The sequence below is a fragment of the Neopelma chrysocephalum genome, unplaced genomic scaffold (assembly GCF_003984885.1).
Source record: "Neopelma chrysocephalum unplaced genomic scaffold, ASM398488v2 Primary Assembly neopelma1_74, whole genome shotgun sequence".
NCBI classification, from domain to species: Eukaryota; Metazoa; Chordata; class Aves; order Passeriformes; family Pipridae; genus Neopelma; species Neopelma chrysocephalum.
The window spans coordinates 5,232,587-5,255,459 of record NW_020897735.1 but is presented as its reverse complement, the minus strand read 5'-3'; the positions used below and the strand labels follow the sequence as shown (position 1 = coordinate 5,255,459).

At 42.3% G+C, this 22,873-nt stretch overlaps 1 protein-coding gene across 24 annotated transcripts in view; it reads left to right on the top strand.

The window, feature by feature from the left end:
• FNBP1 (formin binding protein 1) overlaps window positions 1-22,873 on the top strand; it is a 98,325-nt gene that overhangs the window by 37,680 nt on the left and 37,772 nt on the right. For all 24 annotated transcript variants that reach the window (XM_027688056.1, XM_027688055.1, XM_027688060.1 and 21 more), the window contains 3 exons: window positions 165-312; window positions 12,669-12,731; window positions 13,561-13,665. In XM_027688056.1, coding sequence (XP_027543857.1) covers window positions 165-312; window positions 12,669-12,731; window positions 13,561-13,665 — 316 coding nt within the window. The remainder of the gene's footprint in view (window positions 1-164; window positions 313-12,668; window positions 12,732-13,560; window positions 13,666-22,873) is intronic.

Below are 22,873 nucleotides of genomic sequence, written 5' to 3'. Positions count from 1 at the left end.
GGATAGGCTTCCTTTGGAGAAATTCCTTGAAGAGAATCCGTGCTAATTCATATTCAGTCTCACGTAGCCACACGAAATGCTTAAGGGGGATCCCACCTCCCTTTGCAGTGTGTCTGTAGGAAAGGAAAGGGACTAAAAGTAAAATGCATTTTTGTCCTTTGCAGGTACACATCAACTAGAGCCTTCCTAGCCACTTTAAATGAAATGAATGACTATGCTGGACAGCACGAGGTCATCTCAGAGAACATGACCTCTCTTATCACTGGGGAGTTAACACGCTATGTGCAGGAGCTGAAACAAGAGAGGAAATCGGTAATTGATCCTTTTTTATTTATTATTCACATCTAATTGCTGTTTGAGACAGATAATTAGTGGTAGTGGAGTTCAGTGTTAAGTAAAATTTATTTGTAGATAATAAACATGAGCTCTGCTGGTGAACCAAGCACTAAAGAAGTGGGTTATGTGCCCTGGCCAAGTCACTGAACCATTGGAATCGAATGTTATAAAATCAGACAGCAATGCCTTGAGGAGAATCCCTGCTAAATAAGGTCAGAGGCCCATCTGTGCTTAAGGCTCAGTTAGCCAAAAGCTTGCTCAGGGAAGAGGCCAGTAGCACTGTGTAAAGCCTGAAATAATATAGTAGGAACTGTACTACTGAGGCTGATTGAAAGAATTATTTGGGTTTTGGTTCATATTTTCCTGCTTCTCAGGCAGATCTGGTCAACAGGGCGTTGTAAAAAATTATTCTAATGAGAAATATGGGATCTGTCTTGTTTGATGAGGGTGGGAAATCTGGTTTTCAACCTGTTGTCCTTCAAGACTGGTAGAATTAGCAGCTTTATGTTAGTGCTCTATTTTAACTAGTACTTTAGGAACTTATTTGCCTGCTTCAGTGAATGTTCAAAGCTGATTAATTTGCACATCACCAGCTCTGAGAGGCAGATAGTTGAGATGTGATTTCCTTCCTTGCCTTGAACTCTTTTATCCCCTGGATATGTGGGCATAAAATAGTGATTCTAAGCATTTTTGTTACAAGTGCTCATAGCACAGGCATACAATGACTAAGCAAAGTGCAAAGGGAGTATCAGGGCATTATATTTCATTTCCAAACTGTTGGTCTATTCTAGAAAGTGCAAAAATACTCCTGCAGAACTTATGCATTTATAAATAGTCCCACTAAACATTAAGCATGTGTTGAAGTGTTGTGCAGGACCAGAGCCCTGGAAATCACCATCTTTGCCTAAGTATAGTATTAGGATGATAAGTCTGTCAACAGAGGAAAAGAATATATAGACATACCTTTAATTTGCAGAAGGGTGTGTAATCTTTCAGGGATGTAATATTTTGGCAGCAGCAAGGGAGGATGTTTCACATATAGCTGTGATGAGAATGTTTTCTCAGCCACTCTGTGACCTTGTATTCAGCATGGATCTGTACAATAAGCAAAGCAAAAAAACCCAGCATTCTAGTGTGGCATTTTCCTGTCAGTTCTAATGTTTTTTACCTAATTCTTCAATTATATGGGCACATAAATTGATTGGAATATCTATTAGACATTTCAAGTATAATGAAAGAGGACTTGCAATATTTCTTGTGAAGAATTTGAGTGGTAACTATTGCTTTTTTGTTTTGTTTGTAAACTTTTGTAGTAAGTATGGCTCATATAAGTAATGGGTGAATGACAAGAAAATTATTTTAATATTGGTTGAGTGATAACAGCATGGGAACAGCAAAACCCAACTGATGGTGTATTTACCTGCTGTTGCTGATAATTATTGGCCTTTAACAGAAAACAGTTGTCAGTCGTGGCTGTTTTGTTCTTGCAACATGAATAGAAGCTGTTTGAATTAGGAATCCTTGTCTGATTCCTGTAGATTATCATTTATGAGCAAATGGTGTTGAAAAGGAAACTGCTCCCGCCCTCAGGCATTTTTCATACACGGCCTCTCACTTTATTCTGTAAAAGCATCAATCATGCTGGGATCTGCAGGAGGGGAAGGTGGTTGTTGTGTAAATATCACAGAGGGCGGCTGCTTTGGCAGAACCTTTTATGATATCAATTGATGAATGACTTGGTATTTCCAGAAATTTTGCTGGCAAGAGTTCCCGTGCTCACTGCTTGTTCTGCCATCAGCTGTTGTGCTACAGGTTCATAGAATCATTTGGATCAGCCCACTCCTGGGGCTAGGACCATATGCAGGAATTGGGAGACCCACATTCTTGTCCACTGAGTCTTGTATAATTTGAATGAAGTCATTCAAGTGTCCAAATACCTGTAAAATGGTACAAATTTCCAGTGATTTCCGTATGACTGAGATAGATGAGCACCCTTGCTCTTTTTGTTGTAATTTCCCACCTGGAAGATGGAAATGATAGAGATGTCAGAACTATAAATGTGTGAAATATGAACTCAAGTTCAGCAGAAAGTGGTCAGGCAAATCACAGACTGGTTTGGGTTGGAAGGAACCTTAAAAATCATCTTGTTCCAACCCCCTGCCATGGGCAGGGACACCTTCCACTAGCCCAGGTTGCTCCAAGCCCCATCCAACCTGGCCTTGGACACTTGCAGGGATGGGGCAGCCACAGCTTCTCTGGACAACCTGTGCCAGGGCCTCCCCACCCTCACAGGGAAGAATTTTTTCCTAATATCTATAAAAATATCTGATTTTGAGCTTCTGTTTCCAAAGGAAACCCTTTTGATACACAACATTTGGAGTCATGGGAGATGAGGGTGGATGGTGATCTTTAAACACACGGGGGCTGGTGCCTGCCTGCACTGCCCTGTTTTCATGCTCATTTAGCTCTGTTGATTCAAGTGGAATCACACCAGCAGATGATCAGGGTCACACAATAATAAATCACACTTCTTGGGTTTTCCTTGACAAGTAGGAGTCCCTGGCCTGTAAGCAGTGCAGAACCTGCTACTGTATCAAGCCTTACATTAGTTTTATGCTGGATAAAGTTCATTTGGCATGCAAATGCTGTGAAAGGTGTATTTGCTGGCTGCCTCTTCGCATCTTTTCCATACAGGTAGTTGCTAGTGGTGAAAAATAAAGGAAAAAGCAGCTAATCAAAACCAGGCAGGACAGTCTGCAGGTTGGACAAGGGGATGACTTGCAAATTCACAGTGGTTTGGTGCTGTTCTTCAAAAGACATACCTCCTCTTTCTTCTGGTCTGGTTTGGAGCTTTGGAGAGTTCTGGGTTATCTTTATGTTTTTACAGATCATGTACTTTGTTGCATGACAGCTTTTGATCATCAGAAAACAGTAAGAAAAATCAAGCAAAGACTCTTTTTGTGAAATTCTAATTTCTTTAGCAATAAAGGTCAGTCAATGCACTAGACTATATCATATTATGCATTCCCCTTCCATAGGGTAGCTCTCATTGGTGTTGTCACTGTACCAGGTGAGTTGTTTTGCCCTCACAGTCACTGAAGTCAGGCACACACCCCCTGTGTGTGTGTGAGAATGTGAGGGAGAACTCCTGATGCTGTTTCAGTTCTTCCCAGCTGCCTAGTGAAGTGAAACTCTTTGTAGTGCAGTTCCTCACTTCAGCTTCTTGTGTTCTCTTGATCTTACTGTGTCCATGCTGTCACGTGAGTAGTTCTCACACCCAGCCAGGGCCCTGCTGCTTAAAAGCTCAAATTTCAGTTCTGTGTTATGTGTGGAGATTATGCCCCATCCATCTTCCTTTTGAGGTTGCTGAGGGCAGATGCCTCTGACTGAATTCTCCTTTGCTGTTGGAAGACCTTCTTCAGCAAGCCACACAAATGAGGTGGGAATCACCTCAGAGTGGTTCAGGGAAAGAACACACTTCTGCAGTCATTCTTCATGCCACCCCAATTTCACCAAAACCTTATTTTTGGGGTAGCTCTGGGAAGTGTCAAGTTTGAGCTGGAGGCACTGCAGTATCACAGAATTGGGTCTTAATCTTGTTCATCTGCAACAAAAGAAAAGGTGGTGAGCTCAGCAATGTCAAAGAGGAGTGTTTGGACTTTATTTCCCAAGCATTTCCAGGTTGGAAATACACTCAGTTCTTCTCCCACCAGTTGGGTCTGTTGCTGTGTGTGATATTTGCTCACAACCACACCAGTTATTCCCCATATGAGACAAGGATTAGCAGCATATTGATTCTTTAGGTGAGGCAACCTGCTTCTCCACATGCTGGGCCTGCCAAGGTGTACTCAACATACTTTGTTCTATTAAAAAAATATATAAATCTAGACACTGGGGTTTTTCCTACCCTCTTTTTGGTGACACCTAAAAGGACTTCTGAGCAAGCACGCGGCCCAAGCATTGAGAATTTGTTTGTTGGCTTTCTTTTTTCCCTTAACGCTTCACAGGAGATAACTTGGTTTATATATTCTCATAACTGTTGTTGAGGAAACCCCTCAATGCTGCAGTTTGGATAGAAATCCAAGAATTATTTCCTCGGGCAATTCTGATTTTAGATCTGTGGTCACAAACTAGGTCTGACTCACGGCCTCCTGGCAGCTGCTGCTCTGTGTAGCCATTGCTCATGTCAGCCTTGCTAAAAATGTATTTGGGAGTCATGAACTATCCCTCTTATTACTGCTGCTGCTCTCACCTCTACCTCCACCTCCCCTTGGGGCTGGGCTGGCTCCGTACAATCGAGCATGAAAGTCAGATGGAAGCCAAAAGCTTTGCTGCAGACTGAACTGGTGCAGCACCGGGATTCTGTGGTTGGGAGAGAATTTACCTGATGTCAATACATTCCATTTTGTGTGGGGATAGAAGGGAAGCAGGGAATGAATGCATCCTTATGGGTACCACGGGGGCAAAACCCGTCTGGTTCTTTCTGGTGGAGCGTGTTCACCCTCCCTGTGTCCGTTCAGACAGGGGGGTGCATGTCAGAGAACTTTCTGTTTCTTGCAGGCCCTCAGGTGTTGATGAAAAGTAAATAATTGGAGGAATTCTGTCACCTTCGTTCACCCTGAATAGTGCCCTGTTCTGCAAATAGTGCTGTGGTTTTCCACAGGATTTCTCCCTGCCACCCTGCAGGATGGCAGCCATGGTCCTGTCAAGGGCACAATGGGTTTTTCCGTGTTGCTTTTGGGATGTGCCTCAAGGTCTGCCCATGTTGGGAGCACAGCTGTGCCTTGTGCTGCAGAGGTACAAGGAGAGACAATGCTGCCCCCCAGAAATGACAAACTAAGGACCAAGTGGGGGTGGGAAGAGGAAAAGAGAGACAGTGAAAGGAAGTGATTTGCCAAACTTCAAATTTCAGGTGGATGTGATTTAATCCAGTCTTTACCTACTTCTTGTTCTGGGACCAACCCACTTCCAGCTCACTGCCCCATGGAGGGAGTTAGAAGTCTTAGTTTTAATCTAAATATAAGGATATTTGTGTGAGACTTTGTGTTGTGCTCAGTAAATACACTGCACAACACTCCTACTCCACATATTCATCCTCTTTCTTGCAAGGTATTTCAGCTGTATTCCATTAAGTTTAATTGTGCCAGCAGAGTGTTAGGTAGTAGCTAGGAAAAAAAATGAAAGAATGCAGAAAATTGTTTAGGAAATATCATAATAAATTCTGTATATTACTATAGACTGGTTTTTGTTTTCCACCAAACTGTGGCACAAATGTCACAAAACTGTGTTAAATATTGGTATGTATCATGTAATTGTGCTGTGAAGGGTTGGTCTGTGATGGAAAAAACAAATGCTTATTACAAGAGTTTCCAAAATGTTTTTGTGTGGGGAAACTAATACTAATATGCCATCCAGCCAAAAGGTATAATGTGAACTTTGGATTTAGTGAGGTTAAAGTTGAGACCACTGAACTTAATATTGTGATCTTCCAAATTTTAAATGGGTACATTGAACTATGAAGTGATAGCTCAAATAAATAAATTGGCTTCTGTTTACCACATGAAGGATTCAGATTGGGAAATAAAACATGTTTACTAACAAATGTAGTTCCATTTTCTGTGAATTAGCCTGAATATTGCACTGTGGATCCAGAGCCTGTTAGAGGGACAAGATGAGATGCCATTTCCTGCTCAGTGCATGACTGTGAGATGCCTGAGGGTGAGGGAGGTTGAGCATGGCCATGGATGTGCTTTATTTCCCTTTGTGCTCTGTCTGTGCAGCCACAGAGATTGGCCTAAAATGAAAGAGCAACAATAAAGCCACATGTTAACTGGGGAGAAGGGTGTTCACCCAAGACCTGAGGCACGAGATACGTGTGGACAAGTTCAGCTGGCATTTTAGTTAACATTCAATATTTCATGTATCTGAGGCAGGTCTTGATACTCGTGTGTGGGTGTATGTGTACATGAAGGTGATATGGAAATAGCTGAAAGGGTGCAGCTATTGAAAGAAGTTAGAAGTATTTCTTTGCCTCTTGAGGCATTAACTTGTACATCTTCTAGTTTTAGTGTATGGGAGTGTCACAGACCATTTCTATGGAGGGACGTGTTGAAATGACATCTCTTAATTGTGGATCAGTGGAAGAGAAGCTTTGTGACAAGACTGGGAATGAGAAGAGGTGGAACCTAGAGTAGCATGTTCCTTTATTCTTAACGAAGGATTTAAAAACACAAACATCTCTTTTCATACCAGTTTTTAACAGTAATGTTGGACCTCCCTTTGAAAAGCCCAAGTTTTGCTCTTGTAGAGCACTTTGGCACAGCTGGGCTTTTGAGGACAAGATGTATCCCACTCCAATCCATCCCTGATGATCTCCAAACAACCTGTCACACCTGTGTGCTCACTGAATCCAGGGCCTTCTGGCCCTGCTGCTGTGAAGGCAGATGGTTCAGCAGGACCTTTCAAAGAGCTGACCAGTGTAGCAGAGTGCTCCCAAGGATCCCTGTGGCTTTGCTCCCATGGAGCTGTCCTGGAGACTGCAGGAGTGCAATACTGCTCTGCTCAGTTACAGTTCCCGACATGAGGACTTGATCTGTCACATGTAGCATGACATGACAAGTTACCAAAATATTACTACCACAGTGTCTTCTGTTTATGCAGATCACCACAGAGTGACAGAATGGTTTGGGTTGGAAGGGACCTTTAAGATCATGTCGTTCCAGCCCCCTTGCCATGGGCAGGGACACCTTCCACAGGTTGCTCCAAACCTCATCCATGATTCTGTTGATCAGATTCTGTTGATCATCACTCCTGATAAGCAGGAGCAGCTACTTCTGCTTGTCTTGTGCAGCTGATCTTTGTCTGAAGCCTGAGAAACTTTGGTCTTAGTGGTTCCTAACTGGAATTCATTTGGAATGCACTGCTTTAGGTGGAGACTCTTCAGTCAAATTAACATCAACCTTGAACAGGTATTTGTATAACCTGTTCCAGGCATGATTGAGTTGGTACATGTTGAGAACAACGTTCCTATGGAAGGTTGCAAAGGAGAACAGGGTTATGCCCTGATATTAAGAAGTAGCACTGATGAACCTGTGTAAAATAGTCATGAGTTTCATGTCAACTTTCACACGACTGTCTTATGCTACTCTTACTACAGCTCAGAGTGATAAGACCTCAAGAACATGTTGCTATTCCTGGAAACAAAGATTTCTTCCGAGGAGACTGTTTCCTGGCTTTGCAGCCAGGGAAGGAAAAAACATTTGACAAGGCTTTTTGCAAATGTTGCTGCGAAAATTGAGGAAAAAGTAATGTTCTCTTATTTCCGTCTCTGGTGTGCTTTAATCACTAGTCATTATTTTGGGAATCATTTGTAACAAAAATGGAGATAAGAATTTGAATTGGAGGATGAAGTACTGTATTTATATTGACTATCAGTGTGAGCTGGGAGTGTTGGTTACAGAGGTCAAAGGTAACTGGTTTTTCAGTGGATTATATTATCTAGTGTGTAAACAGAAGAGAGAATGAAGCAGCCTTGTCATATATATATTTTTTGAAAATTCTCAAGTAGTATTTTGTCAAAGGAACTATACACCATGCATATAAATTAACTTATTAAGATTATTTTTTCTCATTATTTATAATATAAACAGACTCTAGATGTACAAATCTTAAGTTTAACCATGTAATTAACTCCTGTCTATTGAAGAACACAAGGCTGTCTTGTTACAGCCTTTCTTAAAATGTTTCACACGATCATGTTAGGCATAGCCTGAGCAGCCCTGTTGGCATGCTTGATAATCTACATGTTTCAGGCACTTCTTTCATTTAAAACTGCCCAGGAATTCCTCAGCAAAATTATTGGACTATGTCCTCCTTCATAAGATGCTTTTAACTGTAGCTTTTCTCCTGCTCCACTCCAAAGGTCAGAAAGAAGATAAGATGCATCTTCTAACAAGCTTTTGTTGTCTGCTTGAGCTGTGGGGCTGTGTAAACCCTCGTGCATACCAAGGAAGTTGTGCAAAAATATCCTGCTGCTCCTAATTGTCGTGGTGTTGGCAGGAACAGGCTCTGCATTGTCGGTCCCTCGCTCGCCGCTCCCGGGGTTTTGATCAACACCAGTGAAATCTGAGCCCAACAAAAGTCAATGAGAGGTTTGTCTTTGATTGTGCAGCAGCCAGGATTGGTCCCCAGCTGTTACAGGCACAGGCAGCATCCTAATGAGGAGAGCACAGCGATCCCTGTGGATTTACAAAGGAAAAAACTCGTGCACACTGTGTGTTTTAATGTGCATTTCCTGCTCTTCCTGGAACTCTTCTTCCTTTATTACAGCTGAGTATTCCCTGAGCTTGGAGTTTTTCGAATATAGCAAATGCTTTTAAAAAAGTTAAGTTAATCCACAGCGCTCACATAAGCAGCTTAATACTCTGACAAAAATATCTCCAGTCTTAATAGGTGAATTTCAGAATTTCAGGAAGAATTTCTTCACTGGAAGTGTTGTCAAGCATTGGAATAGTTTGCCCAGGGAGGTGGTGGAGTCACCATCCCTGGAGGTGTTTAAAGAAAGACTGGCCATGACACTGAGTGCTGTGGTGTAGTTGACAGGGTGGAAATCAGTCAAAGATTGGACTCGATGATCTTGGAGGTCTTTTCCAAACTGATTCTGCAATTTGGTGAATTCTCATGAGATCACCTAAAAACTGCATTATTGGGTCTTATCCTGTGAGCTGGAATAGATGGAGATGTCCAGTTAAAACATGGGCATCGTGGATTGTTCAGAGCAGCCTGTGACATCCTGACTGAGCTGGGCTTGAACAAAGGGAAAAAGGACAGTCGTGGTCATGTGTGGTTTGAGTCTGGGCAGTGCTGCTGGGTTTGAAGCCATTTAGTAGGTCTGATATTTGAGTAAAATATTTTTCAGGGAAATCTTCAAGTTGGCACAGCGCTTGCTTGCCTAAGACTGCGAAGTATAGATTAAAATGTGACTTAAGGAGGTTGGGTAATGAACACTAATAAACCCAAACCTTTCACTTTACTGTGTTTTTGATGTGTGCTTTGAATGCTGTGGATATGGGTGAAAAATCTGGAGGAAATCATGGTGTGTGAAGCACCAGCATCCTGCTGCTGCAAACGTTACTGGCACACTTGAAGTGTGATTCATTAATTCAGTGTCTTGCTCATAATCTGATTTTTTTTTTTTTTTAAATAGAAAGCCTGATTAGGGTGCAGTAGTTTGGGTGTTTGGTTTTGGAGAAAAAAATCCAATATTCTGTATTGCATCAACTACTCTAATTTCATCATTGTGAGCTGTGTAAGTGTGTGTTACCAGGAGTGATAGTTTTCCATATGATTAACTTAAACATTTGTCATGTTTCCATTTGCTAAACGACCTCTTGTAAAATAACCAATTATTGTTTAAAAAACTCATTTAAATTAGAACTTGTAACTTGAAACCTGAGCAAGGAGTAGTTACCTCAAAAGTTGTTTTTGTCGGGTTTGGGGGTGGGGAGGTGAAGGTAAAGGACATTTGCTGTTTAAGAGGATTGTAAAGGAAATGAGTTTGCGGAAGTTGAAGATAGTGCAGGGTTTGAGGAAACTGGAGACTTCCTGTATGACTTTGAGCAGATCACTTAACCATGCTGCCTCAGTTTCTTACCCATAAAATAGGAAGGGGAGACGAAGAAATATAGGTTCTCTTAGTTGATGTATATAAAAAAAATGAATTTTTGGAAAGCAGGAATCATAAAAAAAAAAGATTTGTGAAAGCAGAAGTGCTTTAGCTCTCATAGCAAGGGTATGTATGGGATAACACAACAAGAATTGGGGGTTATAAGTATATTTAGAAAATGGTTGAACTAATAAAGGCACTATTGCACTGAAATCTCCAAAATGTGAAGCACCTGTATTTATCAGACTGTCACTCAGCATCAAGTCCTCAGTTTCACTATTTAATAATCTTCAGTAACGCCCATGTTACATTTCAGTGCTCCATTTCTTCAAAAGAACTTCTTAAAAAAAAACCCAAAATGTAGTAAAATCTGAATGAGATGCAGTCATACTACCTGTACTTCCAGCAGCTTGTAGATTTTATTTTACAGAGAAGGCAAATTTGGAAATAGCAGGGGTGGCTTGTTAAAATTACATTATTTAACTACAAAGGTTTAAAAAGACAAGCTCAGGGCAGTCCTGTTATCTGATAGGCTTTTGTTTCCAAGTTCATCCTTCAGCTCCTCTCTACAATTGTTTTCTGTTAAGTGAACCTGGCATGTTGTTTTCCTGAGGTTTATGGGTCATTGACAGTATTGGGTTTCACACAGACCAGCTGTTCCCAAATCAGGTCCCTTCCTACACCAGCAAAGTCAGAGCCAGCAAAGCAGGGAGCACACAGGCAGAGGTTGGTGGAGGCAGGAAAGGCAGCACGAAGACAGCAGAGTCATTTTACTTCCAGCTTCACTGTTAAGACTTTCATGAATTCCATGCTCATTAGCAAAACGTTGAAAAATGTAGTGTTAAATTACAGCTGTTCCTTGGGACTGTTTTTGTTGCTCCTTGGGACTGTTTTCCTAAACTCTAATTACCAAAGCAAGCCTGAAACAAGGAGAGTTTCAAAGCCCCTGGCAGGAAAGATGAAGCATCTGTCACACGCAGAGTTGAAAGGAATTGGGGATCTACAAAAGGAACCGAAATCAACTTGGAGCCTTTCCCCTCTGCCCCAGCACTTTTACAGTGGTGTCTGGGGTTTTTTCATGTCATGATGTGGTGAGGGAGTGTTTGGAGAAGCCTGACAGGGATCTGAACTCCACCAGGACCACCAGGGTTGGTGGCAGAAGGTCTCTCTGTGGCCATGGCAGTGCCAGGCTGTCGGCTGTGCTCCCTTCCATGGCACATGCCAGGATTAAAAGCACTTCTGACACTGCCTCTCTTGTTTGCTGTGAGAATTTTCATATATCCAGACATTTAAAGCTATAGAATGCCCCTGTGTTCAACCTTAGGTGAGCATCCAGTGTTTGGGACTCCAGGTAACAGCATCCAGGGCACTCAGAGTAGCCAAGGTGTTTTTCTGTTCTCACAAACAAGTTGAAGGTGGTTGATGTGATTTTTAGGATAATACCAGTTTATTGGACATGGTACAATAGAGAATTGTAGTTTTGGGGCTTTTTACTGTGCTGTCTGATGGAGCCAGAACAGCAGCTCTGAAATGTCCATCACACACTTGCTCCAGAGACCTGCCCCTGACACAGGAAAATACCAGTTGCTGTAGTGGAAGATGCAGCTTTGTGAGGAAAGGGAGTACCCTGTTCCAGCAGTGAGTTGGGGGCTGCATTAACGTTCCTGTCTAGAGCTGGATCATTGACTGGCAGAACAATCTTGGGTGAATTTCTTGTCCTGAGGAAAAGCCAGGCATATGGAAGAACAGGTTGCCCGGAGAAGCTGTGGCTGCCCCATCCCTGGAAGTGTTCAAAGCCAGTTTGGACGGGGCTTGGAGCAACCTGGTCTAGTGGAAGGTGTCCCTGCCCATGGCAGGGGGTTGGAACAAGGTGGTCTTTGAGGTCTCTTCCAACCCAAACCATTCTGTGATTCTGTAGAGGGGGTAATATCTAACACACATTAGTTTATTTGATGAAAATCATTGTGTAAAGTCTAAGAACTGTTATTTAAACCAATTGCAGTTGAGAGTCTTATTCCACAAGGCGTGCTAGGACAGAAGTTCCTTGTCATTTGGCTGATATCTAATATTTAAAACTTCTGTCACACCTCAGTGTGCACACACCCTCACCCTCAGTGTGATGGAGAGGAGGGTTTCTGGGGGGACCCACAGAACCAACACCTCTCAAGAGGAATGAGCAGCTGGCCTTGCACACACAGCCAGTAACTATGAAGAAGAGGGGTTTTTGTTGAGTCTGAATGAAAATCAGGACAAACATCAGTTGTTAGAATGTGCCAATCAAGGGCTTCTTGGTAAATTCCATGTAGAGAGAAATTTTAATTTAGAGCTAGTGTTCAGTCTGTCACCAAAGAGACGCTCTTGAGATAAAAGTGCTTCAGATCTCATGATACGGGAAACCAATAATTATGAGATACAGTGAACAATACAAGGTAGAATTGCTAAAGGGATTAATTAGCCTTAGTCGAACTAACCACTATAATTGATGCAAATATCCATCTGCAGCCTGCTGAGACATTAGATAGTCATCATACACCTGCTCAATTCAGCAGCCTTGCAAGAACACAGCTGTCAGAATGATTTCTGGTTGGGTTTTTTATTTCTTGAGCGTACTTGACGGTTTGTTCTTTTGTTGTTCAAAAATGTTTTCCTTTTCTCTTTTTCTAAACAGCACTTCCACGATGGCAGAAAGGCACAACAACACATTGAAACTTGCTGGAAACAACTTGAAGCAGTAAGTGGCAACTTCCTCAGATGTGACATTAAGACATTTTTCTATTGTTTTCATAGAGATGGTTCCAGATATCATATTCGGAAAGAGAAGGGTGTAGGGATAAAAGATGTATAAATGGGTTTTTTAAAACTCTGCTGACTTAAACATACATGAAAAAGTCTGTTTTAATAGTACATTTGGCTTTCTGTGGGATCTATGTCTATCATGAGTAGTATTTCATTTGATATGACTTGAAAAGTGTGCTAAGCATTGCTGGAACTGCAGAGTCCCTAAGGGTCCTGTTTAGATATTCCACTGAAAGCTGAACAGCTTAATAATGTGTGAATAAATTGAACAGGACCATCTCTTGAGTGAGGTGCTGCTTCTCAAAAGTGAATGCATTGGAATTGTCGTTCATGTGATGAATGAAAAGTGAGACTGTAAATACAGGAGAGGATAGAGAGAGGGGACATCAGTAACCAAAAGTACTTCTTGCACATTTATGAACGTTAGTAACTCCCGTGTACATTATAAAAATGAAGGAGTTAAGTTTTGGGAGAATGATTTCTTCTACAGGAGCAGAAGAGATGCTAACAGGGGAAAAATACATATGGAAATATGAGTGGTGTTGGTAGCATCAAGCAACCTGAATAATAAAACAAAAAAAGTGTCTCTGGTAATTTTATTTTTTGGAGTTTTTTAATATGGAAATGTATCCCAGTGTAAACAAGCGAGTCCCAAAATCTGACAATTGTTACCACAGGTTGGTTTAGGGGCAGGTATTGATTTTAGGTAGATGTTGATGTCTTGTTTCCTTCCCACAATGAAGGCCTTTGTTTTTCCTTTTCAGAGTAAAAGGCGGTTTGAACGTGACTGCAAAGAAGCTGATCGAGCACAGCAGTATTTTGAGAAAATGGATGCTGACATCAACGTGACAAAAGCAGATGTTGAAAAGGTGAGCTGAGGGTGCAGAGACTGTTTGTAAACACGGCTGTGATAGGTTTAGTTCCTCAATCCCAATGGGAGGATAAACCCTCAGGCTTAATGCCTTACTTGAGTCAGGCTGTATGTTAATTAAAAACAGGGGGATCTCTGCAGAAAACTTCATTTGCATAAAAATTCTAAACAGATACAGTCAGTTTTCTTCAGTAGGTGATATCTGAGTTTAACACAGCTGACATGGCTCTAAAGGAGTTTATGCAAACTCAGTTTTAACTAACACCCTGGATTCTGTGACAGTCAGGCTTGTGAGGGCTCCCTGAGGGCTGCTTGCAGTTTCCACACGTTTTTGTTTCCTCTGTGATCCAGGTAGAACTCAACTTCCTGCCCTTTGAGCAGCACTTTGAAGATGTTCTGATGTCATTGGATGTGATGAAGTATTCCCAGAATTGTTCTCATGGTCCTGACTTTAGAGCAGGACAGCTCTCCATGTGATGCAGAATTCTGGAATCCATTATTGTCACAGATGGCACAAGGCCTTTATTTTCATTTCTCAGTTGCTGTCTGGTTGCAGAGTCATTTGTGGTTTTTTTACATTGATCCCCATTCAGTGAAGCTTTTGAACTGAGCTTAATTTTAAACATCCAGTCCTGCTCCAGCATGTCTGTCTGGAAATATTTTCTCTTTAATTTGATTCAAAATTGGATGTGTGGAAGGATGCTTAAAGTTTAAAAAGTTTAGAGGACGCTTAAAGTGTAAATTTTACTGATCCAAGTCCAGTACCTGTAACTTAAGGAAGCAATGGAGATGGAAGGAAGTGTCTTTAAATTGCTTCTCTTTTTGGAGTTACACATCTGCTCAGAAGCAGATGAGAAACACCATATTACAATGTGTAAGGACAGTTTTGTCTTCCCTGAGTTTGAGTCAGGGAGGCAGAAAATAACCAGAACATTTGAAAAAGTTTGTTTCTTAAAAAAAAACAACCAAAAAACAACAACAAAAAACCAACCAGCAAACAAACAAAAAAACCCCACCACAACAAAAAAAACCCATAACCAAAGAGAACAGAAAAAGAAAAAGCTTAAAATATACCAAACATCTCGTTGCAACGACAGGAAAGGAAAGTGAATTATAGGTAAGAAATCCTTTCTAGTCTAAGGTGGTCCTTGTAAAATGTAGGTTTTGCTTCTCCAGAGGTCTGCTTCATTCTACTCTGAGTTGTTTCAGTCCTGTGAAGATATCAAATAGACATTTTCCTTTACATCTGTGGGATCTCAACATCTTTCTAGTATGCTGAGCATCAGGAGACTACGTGGCAAATAGCATCAAGGATGCTATTAGAAATGAGGACAGTAAATGAAAAACAAGCTCAGAAAATTTCCCCCAAGTGCTATTGCACATCAAAGGACAAAATACCTCTGTGGTCTTGTAATTTGCTTGGCTCTTATTTGTAAATTCACCGTGTAGATTTGATCCTTTGTTGCCTCCTGGATTTGCCAGGGCACTTGACAGATGAATGCATGTGCAGATTGTTAAGGATGTAGCACCACATGTGGGTTTTTATAACAGAGGGGGATCATCTCTGCTTTATCTGTATAAAGTGATTTTTGTGATACTTCTTTCACAGATAAAATTAGGGCTTGGCCTAGATTTTTTCCAAAGCTGAGGCCATGTCAAAGGGGTACAAAGACATGACTTACTGTTTGAAGTAGAGAGCTGACACTCCTTAGTTCTCCATCCCTTTCCAAGACTGACCTTTTCTGATCAGAGTGAAAGGTGGCATATTGGCCATATATCAATCTGAGAGGGTTAGGTAAATTCTGGGAAGCAATCCCTGCTGCTTTTTCCTTGTCAAGTGAAACAGAGAGGCTTCCCTTCTAAATTTCTCTAGCTTTTAAATGTATGAATTTGTAAATTATTTATTGCAAAATGAGGCTCAGTGGTATCTTGAAAGGAAAAAAATCTGTTAGTTATGCATGTTGGCAGCTCTCAGGAGAAGGCATTACTCCACTTTTCAGGCAGTCAACAGAGTAGATGGAGAAGGAAAAGGTTATCAAAATGAGTGGAATGTGAAATAATATTACTGAACAGAGAGAACAGTGTTTTCCAAGTGCATGTGTTAAACTGGGTTCATCCATGTCAGGCTGTGAATAATGCCCTTTCTTTGCTCCCCTCTGCCCGTGTGACTGGGACGGCTCTTGCATAACTCCCAGTGCAGAATGGGATATTGTTCAACCAGTGCTGCTCTCACCGACTTCCCCAGGGGGATGCAGGAACTGCTCAGCTCCAAATGAAGCCATAGGATGACTTCCCTCCTCCTCCTCCTATTGCAGCAGTTCTCATTTCTCTTGCCCCTTTTGGCTTGGCTGCTGCACTCCTACTCCCAAAAGCTCCCAGAAATCCATCTGGGCCAGGAGAGCAGGAGTTGGGCTGTGTCAGAGCCAATACTCTTTGCTTTGGCAGAACAAGGTGCTCCTCAAGCAGTGGGATCATTTGCCCTCATTTCTTCCTCTTGAGATTGACACCTTGGCTACTTCACCTTGTACCTGCAAATATGAGCAGACACATGAGCTATTTTTTGCATCATGCATTATAGAGTGGATGGCATTAATGGAATTAAAACTCTGCAGTGATCACAATGACACATGCAACTAGGAGACAGTACAGCTGCAGTTCCCTATTGCTAAGCTGTATGAGGCTCTGAAATGCTCACATCTCTTCATCTTTCAGTCATTGTAGCCTTTGACAACTGCAGCAGGAAATCCTGTGCCAGAGCTGCCAACCACAAGCATTTATGCCTTGCCTAAGGGGCAGCTCTTGTATTACAATTTCCTAGCATTAAGTAACCAGAATAGTGTCAGAGAAACAAATGAAGAGTTGCTTTCCTCCTTATTTCTTCAGGACAGTTTAGCAAAGGGCCTCAAGTGGGTGCTTTGAGGCAGGGCTGGATGTGCAGTCTGATCATGTAACCTGGGTCTGTACTCCTTCTGTGGGATCAGCTCAGGCTTGATATCCAGAGATAACATCCCTTCTGTGGCCAGGATGGCCTCCATCATCTTGCCAGCCAGCAGCCTGGTCCCTGATCTGAGAGAGAGAAGAGTGTTTGGCTTTGTTTCCTCCCAGCTCCTTTTTTGGTGGCAGGAACATGGAGCAGAAGCTGTGTTCAGTCTCTGCAATGGGTACAATCTTTATGCAGGAATCAAGTGTGGAGCAGGGCATCAGATCTCCCTTCTCTGTTTGCACTGAGCCTCTAAATCACCAGCAGCCAAGGAGATGTTTGTGTGCACACAAAGTGCAGTTTAACACCAAGGTTTTGTCAGTTCAGTGTGGCAAAGTCAGGGGGAAGCTCACTGCCTGGGAAAACATCCTTATAAATATCCGTACAAATAAATGGTGCAATGTGCTGGTGCTGATTCCGGGAAGCCTCGTAGGTATCACTGAAAGCTTTATTTCATTTGGATTGCTGTGGGATGTCTGCTTTAGAGCAGTTCTCTTTTGAAAACCACAGTGGAGCTGCTTCAATTTTTTGACCATTTGGGGAAACGGTCTCTGTTGCCAGCACAGAGCCACTGTACATATAAGGCAGAGCTCTATTGTTCCTGCCTCCTCTTCAGAGCTGCAATCACTAAAAAGCTGACATCTTTATGGGATAACATGGTACCCAGTGGTGCCTTTGCAGACTTCTTGTAATAAAACAAAATCTAAAAATTAGCTGGCTTCTTTAAAGGTTACTTTTTTTTTTTTTTAAGGTATACTTTGCAGAATCTGATTTTAAAGAGGAAGTGGCTGAGGCCAGCCATGAAAAGGGTTTGGCTTTTGATTTGCTCAGCAGTTGAGGGGAGGAGAGTGGTTTGAGGTACTTGGTGTCAGGCAGGATCTGTCCCTTTGCTGAAGAGTCATAAGTTGGCCATGGGTAATAATCTGAGATACTGAGGAGTTTTAGATGTATTTACCTTTGTTTCTGGTTTGTTTTTGAAGTGGAGAAACTGAGGGAAATAGAAGTGATCTCAAGCTTATTGCAATCTCTAGGAGCTTTCCCCAGTGCTCTGCAACTTTCAGATCAGGTTGTGTCTGCAGTATCCAAGGTGTTTGGAGTCCCAGAATAGCTTAAGATTTGCATAAAGCCTTAAAATACAGTATCACCATGACATTAGTTTTCTACTCTGTAAGTATAACTGCAGAGAGATACTGAGGTTTCATTTCCTCTTTTCCTGTGCCACGTTACCTGGGTGCTCACCATGAATTTCAGTGCAAGGTACAGAGTCTGTCTCCCTCCTTAGCCACCGGAGACACGTCCCCTTAGCATGGCCTGGGGTAGCCATGAGCTGAATCACTGTCAAATTCTTACTGGATATGTGTTCCTGAAAACTGGAATATGCTGATGTTCCTGGCTCTGCCACTGCAGTGATGTTGTCAGGTGGTAACTGCTTTTCCAGCCCTGTGGCTGCCGTGCTGCAGGACACAAACCTCTTCACTGGGCATTTACACATCCTTACAGCGAGGGGTGCACTGAGCTATTTTTGTTTGGGCTCTGGAGAAATCTGTGATGGGTATTTCAGCATGTCCTGCTCTCACAGTTTGCACGATTTGTCAGGACAGCAGTCGAGTCACAGCAGGGCCGGGTGCCACATAAATCGCTGACACCACAGACCAACCTGAGGGATGTCTCCAGGGCTCTGCTGTGGCCACGTGTGTCACTGAGGTTTACTCAGTCAAGTCTGTCAGCAGTAAACTGCAGCATAACCCGAGGCTGTGGGCATCTGCTTTCTGCAGACCTTAACTACTTAATTGGCTTAATTTTTCAGGAGGTGCTAAGTCATCTGCTCTGTGACAGTGGGACTTAATATCCCCTCCCTCTCCTCTGCACATCAAGGCACCCACTGGCACAGTGAACTTACCAGCATTTTAGAAGATGTGGTGCCATGCAAAGGTGGCGAAGATTTATGTTTGTGTCATTAATGTGGCAAATAGTGCAGTGAGTAGTCCCAGAGGCTTTGCTTTTCCTGTTCCCTGCTGTGAGCTGCACCTCTGCACAGGTGGGGTGTGCAAGGCTCAGTCCTGAGGATGGTGCAGGTGCCTGGCCTGTGCATTTCTGATTTGAGACTGAGACACTGTATAAGATTTTTCTGTGTTCTCTGCATGGGGATGACTTTTATATACGTTGAGTAGGTTTCTGGTTCCCATTTGCTCCACAGATGAAGCTGGCTAAAGCTACTGTGTCTTTGCTTGTGGCATGGCTCAGATTTCTCATCAATTCAAGTGCAGTCTTTGCTTGGTAACGTGATTTAAGGCCATTAGATTCACACTAACGTTACTTCCCTAGGTTATGCAGACCCCAATATCCTTCCTGAACTGCTTCCTTCCTAATGGATGATGTAGTGTGTGAGTGCAGGGAGTCCCTCAGGACAGCAATTTGCATTTCTGGAAGAGTAAGCCTTGTTTACAACCTGCCATCCGTGACTCTGTGCACAGCAGCTGTTTCCCTTTTGGAATCATGACTAATTTAAGAGTGTCGATTTCTACTCAATAGAGAGTTAATGACTCCAGCAGGACTGGATGGAGAACTTAATAAATATCCATATGTGTCCCATACATACACTGTGTGTGGTGTTAAGAGATCAAAGAGCAAGATCATCAGTCAGTTTTAGTGCAAGATAAGGAAATCCAACTGAATTTATATTTCCCCTTAGCAGTGCTCCTCTGCAGCAATGCTCTACATGGCAATTTGACTGAGTTTTGTAACAATACAACTCTTTTGGGAGGTGAATTGCTAAAGGGAGGGGAGTGTGAAGGGGAGGTTTAAGAGCAACTTTTGACTTAAGGAAAAGCAGCAGTTTCAATCAGAATTGCAATATAACTGGCATTCTTAGCTAATGCAAAGCAATTAGTTCATGCTGTACCATTGGAAAGCTTGTCTATAGTCATCCTTTTTCTGTCAAAACATCAGAACAGATCTTTTCAGCTTTGTAAGAACTAAGGCCTCAGAATTTAGCCAGTGTAGTTTGCCAACTCTTTAGTTTCAGTGAATCATAGAATACCAGGTTGGAAGGGACCTCGAAGATCATCTGGTCCAACCTTCCTTGGCAAAAGCCTGGTCTAGACAAGATGGCCCAGCACCCTTCTCAGCTGAATGGTGAAAGTGTCCCACACTGGGGAATCCACCACTTCCCTGGGGACATTATTCCAATAGCTCATTTTTTTCTCACTGTGAAAAATTGTCCTCTGGTGTCCAGTGGGGATCTCCCCAGGGGTAACTTGTACCCTTTACCCCTGATCTTTTCCATGTAAAAAGGGAGTCTCCATCTTCTCCATAGCCACCCTTTAAATACTGGAACAAAGTACCCTAAGCCTTCTTTTCTTAAGGCTGAACAAACCCGTGTCTTTCAGCCTTTCCTCACATGGCAGCTTCCCAGTCCTTGGATCATCTTTGTGGCCCTTCTGGACCCCCTCCAGTCTGTCCACATTTTTTATCTGTAATGGAGAGCAAAACTGAACCCAGTATTCCAGGTGTGGCCTGACAGATGCTGAGGTGAGGAAGTGTTGAGAACACTTGCCTTTTCAATGTTGTTGTTGACTAATTCACCTCTCCAAGAGACAACTTCATGTATTGTACCCGTAAAGTTGGTCTTCAAGGCTGGCAGATTCACACTGGTAACGTTCCTCAACCCTGACTGTCTGTTCTGTGTTGGCTGTGTTTGTAAATTCTTTCTTGGAGAGAGATGACTTGAGCTGTGCCCAGTATTCCAAGTATGAGCAAAGCAATCTATTATACAGTCCTGAAATTTCCATTATTTATATTCAAGAAATAATTTCCACTATTTGTATTCAATGCTCAAATTTATACACCGCAGGATTTAATTGCTTATGTAGTAGAACTAAACAGACCTTCAGAAATCATTTAAACATTGTTGGCCACGGCTCCAAATACATCTTTTCTTGTTCTCTCCTCCCTCAAATCCACATAACCTTCCACACACAGAGATTCACCTTCTTTTGTATTAAACCAGACCTGCTAGATGTCCTTGTGGAACTGCATTTCTCCGAGCTGTGTGGCAAATTCCTGGGTGTTAGCAGGGATTTGCAGTTTGGTGACCCAGAGAGTTTGGACATTTAGTGTTCGTGACATGAGAGGGGCAGTGCAAAGAGACAAACTTTTGGATTGAAGGCACAGTTATTCCCCAGGGCCTTGGAGCAGTGTGCTGAGAGGTGCTTCTCTGGCACATGGCACAGTGGCACGTGCTGCTCTTCTTAATTAATTTCATCCATCTTAATTGTTAGGGCTTCACTGGGGCTGTGTTCCTTTGGGATGTCTCCTGTTAGTGTGAGTTTCTGAATTCTGGCAGAATTATGTGCAGTGCAACTGCACTAGATAACCATTCCTGAGACGTGGTGATGAAGATTTTCTATTCCCTTTCAGTGGTTTGCTCATTTGTGTATTATATTCAGCCAAAGGATTTCAGGGATCCACAGAGACTCAGATTTTTTTCCCCACATCCCCTAGTGTAAAAAGAAAGGATTTTTCTCTTTGTTTCTTTCCCTGGCTGTTATTTTGCACCCCCATTCTACTTTTCTTTTTTTTTTTTCTTCCTACTTTCAGGAAAGCAAACTTCAAATCCTTTTTCTGCTTGCCAGTTCAGAGAGACCCAACTGGTTATTGTAAAATAGTAAACAGTGCAGCTTGATTTGGAGGCTATGTAAATCCAGGCCTGCAGTCCTGGCCTTGTTTTGAAGTCTGTGGCAGGATGCCCACTGTTATTAATGATTCTGCAAACGCTGCCAGTGCTGCTGCTCCCAAGAGGCTCCCTGATGGTGCCTGGTGGTCACAGAGAGGCTGTGGAGGGAGGACCAGAGCCTGAGGCTGAAAAATCTGTGAGCAATTGAAAGCATTCCTGAAATTGGTGAAGTGTTTCTGAGTCTGCCTTTATCATTAAGTTATTTTGAAGGGCTTGGGTAGTCGAGAGGTGGGGGCAGGGATGATTTTTGTTTTTTTTTTTATGTTTGCATTTTAGTCTGATCTTGGATTTGCCAAAGACAGATCTATCTTGGCAGGCAGTGGCCTGGCAGTGAAGCATCTCACATGCTGTCTGAGTTTGAAAGAAAAGAGGGGGTGCAGAATGGGAGAAAAGAAAGAAGAAATAAAGTGACACCAACGTTTTGACTGGAAACTCTGCCATTCTGGACAAGAGCGACTGCTGAGAAGTTGAACTGTTCCACTTAGTGTGGACCAGCTGAATAGCAGCCAAGGTTTTTTTCTGCCCTTTTCAGTTATTCATATCACTCCCACCATAACAGCCCCGAGGAGCTGCATTTTTTGTCTGTGTAAACCCAGAAGACAGTGTGTCTATTGACCCCCTTGCTGTTTCTGGAATGTGTCTTTAGAAAATTGTTCTCAGCAAAAAATCTCCTCATTCTTTTCTGCATTGGAGACTAAAATGACAGAAAGTGGACCTGGTTTTAAAAAAATTCTCCTATGCTGTATCACCAGTTGCATTTCATATCAAACAGGGTTTTGGGGGGAGAAGCTATATGTAACACTATACAAGGATTTGGATTTTAATTCTTTTTGGAGGCAGCATGTAACATGTAGCAGCTTGATAATGCTTTCTCACACCTTCAGGGTTGGCAGTGCCCATCATAAAGATGTCCATATTCCCTTTCTCTGTTAAATTTTCCTACTCCAAGGCATAAAGTATTAGGATTGATTTAATTCAGATTGATATATAAAGCTTTACTAGCACTGCATGTTTGCCAGGGCTATGGAGACGTTCCCCTGTCTGTAATTCTTTGATCTCATTCTGCTCTTTGGTGATTGCTGAAGTTTCATCATATTGCTAAACTGCAGGGGGTTTCACACAGGTGATGAGCAGGTTCAGACTAAATATATCTCTCAAACACAGGTTACTTCAGAGCAAAAGTGTTGCTAATTTCTTATTTCTTGTTTTAAAGGGGAAACAAATACTTCCGTAAGTACTTCAGTCATGAAAAATTTTAGAGCATCAGTGTCCCACCCTGGCATCTGCCTCTCTGGCATCTTTGGGCTCCTGGTAGAGTCATTTAAACAGCTGAAATTAACTTTTGATGATGTTTCAAAGTCTGTTTTTTTCAACTCAGTGGTTAAGTAGAAAAATCTGCAGGAAATGAGGTTAAAATAATCTTGAGTAAATATCTTTGTGTTCTTCCTGCTACTTCAAGAGATAGATGCCATAGTGGGTGTTGCAGGCTCA